We start from the raw sequence: 9,694 nt of genomic DNA, 5'->3' as shown, positions 1-9,694 counted from the left end.
AGGAAATTTAGATAAAAACATGATTGAATTTATTCTAAAGAGTATAAAAGTCGTAAAAATCAAAAGGCGATTTTATGGTAATATAATTTCGATTTCATTCTTTGATAGATGGTTATTAATAATTTTGATTAACGTCATCTTTTTTGGTGTTATTAAAGTATCACATTTCCCGATAACTATTATCACCCTTTCCGTAGCATTGAAGTAAATAAATTTTGTACTTTATTGACATTTTAAAGCAGAAAAAACTATGACGTTAATTAAAACTCTAACAATAAAAATCTATCAAAGCATGAATCAAAGCCTTTTGATTTTAGAACTTAAAACCATATTTTTATGTTTTTTTTTAATTTTCTCTAAAATGGTATAGAAATTTGAAAAAGTATAAACGGGATTAACCATTTTAGAACAAGCAAACATTTTTATGAAAAATGTATTTTTTTGAAAATGTCAATAATAAAAAATTTTCTCTTGATTGTATAGACAATCCGGGAACATACTGTATATACCATATAACATTATTAATGAAATAAAATAGATATTTTTTCAAAACTTTTCGTTTATTTTCTTGTTAAGAAATGAAACATTACAGGCTCTTGCCATAATCCTAAAAATTATGATTTAGAGTTCCTTGTAAAAAGAAAATAAATGAAAAACCGACAAAGCGAATATATAAAAGGCTGTCATAGCAAATGTCAAACTATCAAAACGAACGTAAAAAGTGGTCCGACTTAACCGAAAAACTTTTTTAATTCGCGGCCAAGATTACGCCGCAACTTTTATGTTAATTCCGGTCCCCGGAAAAAGCCGCATTAGGTCGGCAAGGGATCGTTCAAGATGCTGTAAAAACTTTGACGTCACGTCTCCGGTTTAAAGAACATGCGAGCTCTCTTTACGGCTTTGGAAAACCTCTCGTTTTATTGTCCAAACTCCAAATACGCGCAACAAAAGATTCGTATTTTTTCGATTTTCGTTTTATTACCGAAATTTACTACTCTACGGACGGACTATTAAGTTAACAACTACCGTATGATCGAAAAAAAAACGACGTCAACGTTGGCTATGAAATGAAGAATATCATCATCATCATTTTCAGCTTATTCAACCGTTTCCAATTATGGTGTAGCCTCCCTTACATACTCTCTTTGTAGTTGGGCACATTGTTGATTATTGTTGGCCATGCGGGCCCAAGTTATCCCTGCTAATTTCCTAATATCATGGTCTCATCTCAGGTTTGGTCTTCTTCTAGGTCTCTTAATTCCTCGTGGATACCATGCTGTAATCTTTGTGGTCCATCTGTTGTCCGTTCTTGCTGTATCCTGTCCATTTGAAGGCTGTTCAACATTCCAAGTCAAGCTTTCTAAAATATAAAACAGCTTTTCTTCGTTGTTTTAAAAATTTTGCCTATTAAGCTTGCAATACTTTTTTGGTAGATAAAAAAAAATATTTTTAGAAGTTCAAATCTTTAGAAGATTATTTTATATATAGATATATTTTTTGCCATATTTTATTGAAAAATAGCTTTTTATTATTTATTATTCAAAAAAAAAAAAAAAAAAAAAAAAAAAAAAATCCTAATATAGTTTGAAAGAGCAATGAATTTGTTTCGATTTATGTCAAGAAATATAGGGTATTACATTAAAGTTTTTATGTATAATAAATATTTAAAATAGATCAGTAAGTGGTACTCCGGTATAAATTTAAGGAAGCAATAAAATATTCAGTAAAGTTTATTTCTCTATCTTTAAACTCAGCACAATAATTAATTCTGAAGAGTAACGTACAGGGTATTGGTAACCTATTCTATTGTAGCGCATATTTAAATATCTTTTAAATATCTCAAAACCAAAGATTTTAAAACATATTTAACCCTTATAATAAATGCCTTTTGTGTCCAAGAATCCAAAATGATATAATAATACCGGGTGCCTGCTAAGAAAATATAACTTTGGTATGATCTTAGTTCTGAAATACCCTGCATATTTCAAAATAATTTTAAATTGTGCCCACATTGCCTCCCCACATATACCATAAAATATTTTGTTTCTGCATCTTTCCGTTTTCGTATAATCAACCGAGGCGAATGAGAGGTGCGCCACCCTGTATATTGTGTTTAAAATTAAGTGAAAAATGGGTGACAAAATTGCGAATTTTATTTGACACTTTTTAAAAGTCAAAGTAAAAAAAGCAGCCGTGGCAACATTGCAACGTGCATCCGTCAAATATTTTGTGACGTGCACGCCAACTTATGTTTATTTTCCTATATGTTTTCTTACATTTCCTTTCTTCTTGTAATTATTGTCTTTGTACATTGTCTTGGCCAAGCCAAAGTCGCATATTTTCACAATGTTGTTGTCCGCTAGCAAAATGTTTCTGGCTGCCAAGTCGCCGTGCATCACTTTCCTGGAAGCCAAGTACTCCATACCACGCGCTATCTGGAACGACCAAGTCAGCAAGTCTTTGGTGCAGACTGGCTTTACGTTGCCCCTGTAATCTCCTCTGTAGTTGGTTCTCCATTCCGGTTGGATACTGTTGTTGCTCAAAGTTACTTGGTCCTCTCCTAAAAAGACGTAATAAAGCCAGAAGAATTATTTGTCTGTACCAAATAGAATAATACCATCTATCTACTTTAGATAGAAAACATTATTAAAATACACTTATTAAAATTAAAACCAATTTAATATACATATGTTATAATTTTACCTAAAGATGTCACTTGCGTAGTTGCTGAGTTCAGTGCTCCATTTCTTTCTTTCTCTCTGTAGTCTTGCATAGAATATGGAGTAGTTATTGTGCTTCTGAAATAAATAAAGCAACTGTGTGCAAGAGCAGTATTTTTATTTTTAAATGTTATTAATATTGAGGAGGCCTTTGTTAAGTTGCTGTTTGTTTAAACCAGAAAATATTTAGAAGAGAAATATACAGGGTGGTCCGAACTGTATTCCGGAAATTTCGGCAGCATATTCTGCAGATAAAAATAAGTAAAAAAGTTCGTATAAACGTATGTCCTAAAATGCTTAGTTTCGGAGATACAAATGCTTAGTTTCGGAGATACAGGGTGTAGAAGTTTCATTTTCATTTCGATTTTTTCCAAGTAATTTCTGAAGTAACGTCAATATTTGGATGAATATTGGTGTCTGGGAGTTTTTTGACATGAGAAATTTGATTTTCAAGTCAATATGACTCCTGTTTGTAGGGAGCGCCACCTACATGTGTTTTAACTGTTATGAAGAGTAATAACTTTTTATCCGTACCTGTATAAAAGTACTGAGTGAAAAAATATACACTTCCGTGACTTTTTACGTAAAAAATGTCTCTCGGTAAAATTCGCTACGAGCAACCGTTCTCAAGATATTTTAAATGGAAATAGTCAATACATGTCATTATTGACAAAAAATAAACTCGTTGAGTAGAGTAGTTATTTGATTGAAATAATAAATTCGGCAAATTTTTATTTTTTTTAAATTAATCATAAATTTTTCTGCGAAGAAATGATGATAAAATAGTTTCTGTGGAACTTTTGACACAAAAACATTTCAAGTTTAAGATTTCAGTCTAATAACTATTTAATCGACATGATTAATTTATGTCATTGATGCTAGTTATTGATAATTTTGATTCCAAATATCTCGAGAAGCATTACTCGTAGCGATTCGATTTTTTTCGAGACCTTTTTTACGTAAAAAATATATATTTTCTTACTCAGTACTTTTAAACAGGTACAATCTAAACGTTATTACACTTAAAACCAGTTAAAAAATATGTAGGTGGCGCCCTCTATAAATAGGAGCCATATTGACATCAAAATCAAATTTCTTGTGTCAAAACACTCCCAGACACCAAGTTTCATCCAAATATTTACGTTACTTCATAAATTATTTGGAAAAAATCGAAATAAAAATGAAACTTCTATACCCAGTATCTCCGAAACTAAGCTTTTTAGTATATACGCCATACGAACTTTTTTACTTATTTTTATCTGCAGAATATGCTGCCGAAGTTTCCGGAATACCTTTCGGACCACCCCGTATAATATAAAATTTCAATAAATTTTTCCAAAGCAAAACATTCAAACTTTGTACATAAAATGGTTAGCTAGATGTACACTTACCCATTATCGCTAGATATCGAGTACATTCTGTCCAAAACATGGGAACCTATGTTGTAATCAACCTTTCCAGTGGTATGATCGACTTGGTTGATGAAGGATTCGCGGTGTTTGAAGAGATAGTTTTGCAAATTTCCGTATCGGCAGAACTCGACAATTACAAGTAGTTCCTCTAAAAAATATAAGTCCATTAGTGTTTTTAATAATTATTATTTAATCACATCTCAATGTTAATTAATAATCAAATTAATGTATAGACGTAAACAATGTATGTATAAATATATATATTGTAACAGACAGATTCGGAAGACTGGTTATTTAAAGAAATACAGTGTGAAAAATATTTTTATTGCCCCACGTTGGGCGCCAAAATGTAACAAAAAGATGTTTTCACTTTCGCCTTAGAAATAAAATGGCGCTGAATAAAATTCTGTAGTGGCAACAAAGGTTACTCACAAAAACGAACTACGAGGGCCATCTATACCTCTATTTATACGAATAGTAATAATAAAATACAGATTCTTGTGTCAGTATCAAATACTTCCCACAAAGTATTATTATTTATGCTACAATTATACAATAATATACATAATATATCAAAATTAGTAAAAAATCAATACTTTTTGCAATACTGCTGTTACAGAATAAAATATACAAACTTACTATTTGCAACGTTCTTTGTACACGCCCCCAGTAAATTGACCACATTGACGTGCTTCCCCAAGTGGACCATTATCTTCAATTCCGAAGCCAGAGCTCGGATGTACGTTTCGTCGGCATTTTTCTTCACCATTTTCACGGCTACGATTGACTTTTCTTCTCCCGGTATTAATTTTTTCGCTTCGGCTTTCACGACTACACCGAAAGCCCCTGACCCTAATTGTTTACCTTAAAACAAGGCGGTTAGTTTTGTAATAAATTTGCAGGGTGTTTTAAAAAACATGTGCTCGAGATTCCCTTACGTAAAAATAAAATTTATTTTTATGTTAAAATAGATCTGATTCTGCTTTGTTTCGTAGAAACAAGGGGTTAAAGTCACACAATTTATTTAAACTAATTTCAAGTTCGGCTATGTTTTTTTAAATATTTAATCTATTCATCGTTACAATATTGATAAGCTTTCGAACACACAAACATTAACAACGAGTCAATGCAATAAAATAATAAAAAATAATATAAAATAAATAATATAAATAAATATAATAGAATATAAACAGTCAAATTATTCCCCGGAAGATGGGTTGGAAATGGTAGAGCAGTATAATGGCCAGCGAGGTTCCTCCATCTATCGCCAAATAGCAGGGGGACATTACTTGACGTCATTTGTAAAAGTGAAATACAATACATCTAAACAATTACAATAAAGAGTACAAAATGCATTCGGAAGTATAAGAAGAAAGTTCAAAGAGAAGAGCCATAAATAAAATTGAATGAAAAATAAATTTGTGCAATAGGGAGGGTGGCAACCCTTTCGAACATGTAGAGCATTAGAAACGAGTTTATAGAAGTTGATTTATTTACAATAACTACGTTTCATATTATGCATATTATTAGATCGCACACTGATATTTCAAATTCACAATAAAAAAGGTAAAAATAATATCTTTAAATTGCTGACCTGGATATTATTTATTTGAATCTTCCAATTGGCTCGATTTGTTCTTATTCAATGTTAATTAGCGCTGATCAATATTGTTGCGGTGAATATAATCAGATTAAATACTTTAAAAAACCAGAGTCGAACTTGAAATTATTTTAAATAATAAGTTAAATAGTTTTGTTGTCGTTAAGGTACCCAAAACAAAAAAAGTATTAAGTGTGGCATATCATTGTACTCAGGAGACCGAGTTCTTTCAAAACTTCAAATAAAAAATGCAGGTCCGTATTTAAAAAAAATAAGTTGGCCTCTGTATCTCACAAATCATCAGCTAATTTGAAAATCTAAAAATACCATCAGATATCCCTGATAAAGTGGCTATGAAAATGTGCAATTAGTTATTTGATTTTTAAAAAAGTAACGACAGAAAAAAATAAAATCTATTTTCAAAAAAATCCGTCTTTTCCAAAAAACTCAGCAATCCTTGAAATTTTTAAAACTTTTTTGATGAAATCTTGGTGAACATCCCAAAGCGCAACTTTGCCCCAATTTAACAACAGGGTGCTACAAATGCTCGTACCTCAAATTTGTAGCACCCTGTATTTATATAAATTCTTTTTTTAGTAAAACACAATTAAAACCTTTGATTATATTTTTGCCTTCAAAGAAATGGTGCAAAAATGCAAACAGGACTGTTAAATTTAGTCTCACAAATCTTTGAAAATAAAACTAACTTAATTTAAAAAAGAAATTTTTATTTAACTATGTTGTTAATAATTAAATATTTATAATATAGGTTTAATTCAATTGAAAATATATCTATTAGTTGAATAATTAACAACAAAAATATTAAAAGCTTTATAGCAAATATTAGAGAAACTTTAAGTTATGCTCATTATACAGAAAACTCTGTTTTAATGATATAAAACTCCTCAAAATATGCAGATATAATAAGCTAGTATTGGCTATAAAACCTTCTAGAAAAAAAAAACAAAAAATTGAAAATTTGTTTAAAAAATATTTTAATTATATGCTTAAAGTCTCTCTAGATAAGTAATTGAACATATAAAAAAGCAGCAAAATTATTATTAGATAATATTTAGGAGTATTCTACGTGCGTGTGCAGTTTTTTCGCCAGTCATTTGAAAAGTGAATATTTCTGATTAAGCCCATTTCGACGGAAGGATCTTATACACAACCCTGTATATTAAAAAAAGGTTTCCAAAATAATTCAATATTCAAATTAAAATTGTGCTCAAACTCTTTCCAACGTTCTCAATCTAAAAACTACTCTTGAAAAATGTCAATTATTGAACATTAAATAGATTTTAAAACTTCTGTATTCTGTTGCAAAACCAGGCGAACCAGACCGGTAAAACTACAGCAAAGAGCGGTTCCTGAAAGACATCGGTTTGCTATGGAATGGTTTGGTAAAATCATGGGGTAAAATATTGGAAATGTTGATGTTTTCTAAATTTCAATACCTCTATCTCTGCCTCTGTTATAAAATTTATCTTTTATGCATATTTAATGTACCTATTCTCTACTTTTACATTTGCTTCTTCTTTTCAATGGAGTTTAATATTGAAAAGTACTTTATTAATGAACTGTTAAACTCGTTAGACAGCTCAAATGAAGATTTGCAGGTCCAATATTAAAATAGATCAATAATAAATAAACAAATCTAATCAATATTTATATTTTTATAGCTTACAAAACATTCACAATTACTTATTGTCTTGTTTTTCATGTTTTCTTTAAATGTTCCTGACTTTAAGAAACAATGGCTGCATGATAAGTTTAAATGGTCCTAAAAAGTCATTCTATTTAGTTAATGAAATTTATTTACCTTTACTGCCTACCTCCATTGCTTTTGGATATAAATACAAAATATTATTACAAATTTTAGAAATTAAATGAGAATTTCACTCGAGCTTCCAATGTTTGCTTGATTTTTGTCACATAAATGACATTGATATATACACACATTGACATTGATTGACAAACAAAACCAGAAAAACCAGCCTTCTCGCGCTGGTTAATTTGGTGACAGTTATGACCGATATTTTTCAGGAACCGTATGGGAACCGTGTTCCGTAATAAGAAAACTTTCAGGAAACCGATAGAAACTGAACATAAACCATAACCAAGGTAAGCAACGGAATACACCTCTGGAATACACTCTTAATACATCTGATTATATTAAATTTGTAGTCTAATAAAACTGTAAATAGTTTTAACCATAAGGCAATATAGAATTATAAGGCAATGTAGAATTTTATATTTCAAGAGTAGTTTAAAATTGTAGAACTGAAAAATTTAAGAATCAGCCATAGGGTTAAAATTACAATAACACTCATTAAAAACTTACCCAATTTTAATTGATCAAATGACACTTCCCATTTTTTGTCGTAGGGCAACAGTTCTGCTTGATCTCCAATACCAATTTCAGGATTAAGTTGTTCAGGATTGCCTTTGTGGAAGTTCTCCAAACCTAAGCTCTTCAGTTTCCTTTTTAGTTCCTGCAAAATTGTCACAATTTATTAGAAAATCGTATAGAATACATATTTGTTTATAGAGTTTACCTTATCTTTCTTTATCCTGAAAATGATGTAAATAATAGCGATGAGGAGGCAAACTAGGACTATTCCGATGATGTAATAATAAGCGGTAAGTGATGTAGGTTTCACTGAAAAGTAAACGACGTTTAGAAATAGTTTATACTTTTCGTAAAACCGAAATAACTTACTCTCAAACACAAGCATTCCTACTCTGGAGTCTACACCCAAATCGTTGGATATTTTGCATGTGTACTGGTTCTCGTCTGTCACTTCGGTAGAAAGAAATCTTAAAACACTCTTATTTTCTTCAAATTTTACCCTTTCGGTTTCATATATTGCTTTGGTTCCCTAAAATAAGTACCAGATAGATAGAAAATGCGAATCATATAATCATAAGTTATGGTTATATGCCTGTTTAACTGTTACGCTGTGTCTAAGTGCACGTTACCGTGTACCACGTATTTTGCGTGGACGGAAGTTTTATATTTAGTACACGTTAACTTGCACCTAGACACAGTGTAATTGTTAACGTTTTAAAATCTAGACCAACGCAAAAAGATCATTTTTTTAATTAACATAACACATCAATTTAATTGCGGAATATTCTCTTCTTGGATAAAAGAGAATATCTCTTGAGACGTGGATCAAATTTTGTTCATAGTTTTTTTGTACTAGCTCTTGAGAAAATTAACTGAGTATTTTTAAAAGTAAACGTTTCCATCAATTCAATTCGCTTAACTGATAGAAATGGGTCTGATTCGTCGATTTTTTTTCCAACAAAGAAAATGTGAGTAAAATTATAAACTTTATTTGATATTTTCTAAACACTTTTGGTTTATTTCAAATACTACAAACGTGTTTGTCATTATTTGCGTAACTTTAAAACTGTAATAATCAAACTATATGGTTATAGATGGCATCTAAACTGCAAATAGAATATATATTATCCACACAAATTAGAAAATCTAAATAAACCCGCTTAAATTGTTTCTTTAGTTTTCTTTCTTTTTTTTTGCAAATCGTAGCAAATAGTAGCAATCGTGTCAGTTAATAATCTTGCACACTAGGATTTACCATCATTGGACTATAGGCTTGGTGCATTTCAGTTGATTTCAACAAATTCCAACCGCAGCGCACTCTACGGCAGAAATCAGAAATTATCATTATGTACTTCACGTCGCCGTCATGTTGATCGCATTAAAATAATATTCAAATCGTGTTTTTTTTATAATATTTAAGTATTTTAGTTTATTTACTAGTGCAGTTATTGAGACTGTTGCGAGCCGGTGTGGACTCGACCTAACCTCACAATATGGCCCGCCCTCGGATGACCTTAACATCGCATAGACACCGCAATGATTCATTCGTTCGAGAAGAATCGAGACCCACTAGAATGGACTCGTACATACGAGAACATTCGAAAACCTT

At 30.8% G+C, this 9,694-nt stretch overlaps 1 protein-coding gene across 1 annotated transcript; it reads right to left on the bottom strand.

Moving 5' to 3' along the window:
- Nucleotides 1–2,237: 2,237 nt before the first annotated feature.
- Nucleotides 2,238–8,614, bottom strand: LOC115880949 (vascular endothelial growth factor receptor 1-like; the record flags this gene model as incomplete). Its single annotated transcript, XM_030898287.1, is given in 7 exon segments — nt 2,238–2,560; nt 2,704–2,798; nt 4,112–4,280; nt 4,772–4,996; nt 8,077–8,227; nt 8,291–8,394; nt 8,455–8,614. Coding segments are annotated over 7 exon segments (1,068 nt in total). The 3' UTR covers nt 2,238–2,252.
- Nucleotides 8,615–9,694: the final 1,080 nt, after the last annotated feature.

Source organism: Sitophilus oryzae, unplaced genomic scaffold (assembly GCF_002938485.1).
Source record: "Sitophilus oryzae breed Bouriz unplaced genomic scaffold, Soryzae_2.0 scaffold_1667_pilon_pilon, whole genome shotgun sequence".
Classification (NCBI taxonomy): Eukaryota; Metazoa; Arthropoda; class Insecta; order Coleoptera; family Curculionidae; genus Sitophilus; species Sitophilus oryzae.
This window is presented reverse-complemented; position numbering and strand designations above follow the sequence as displayed.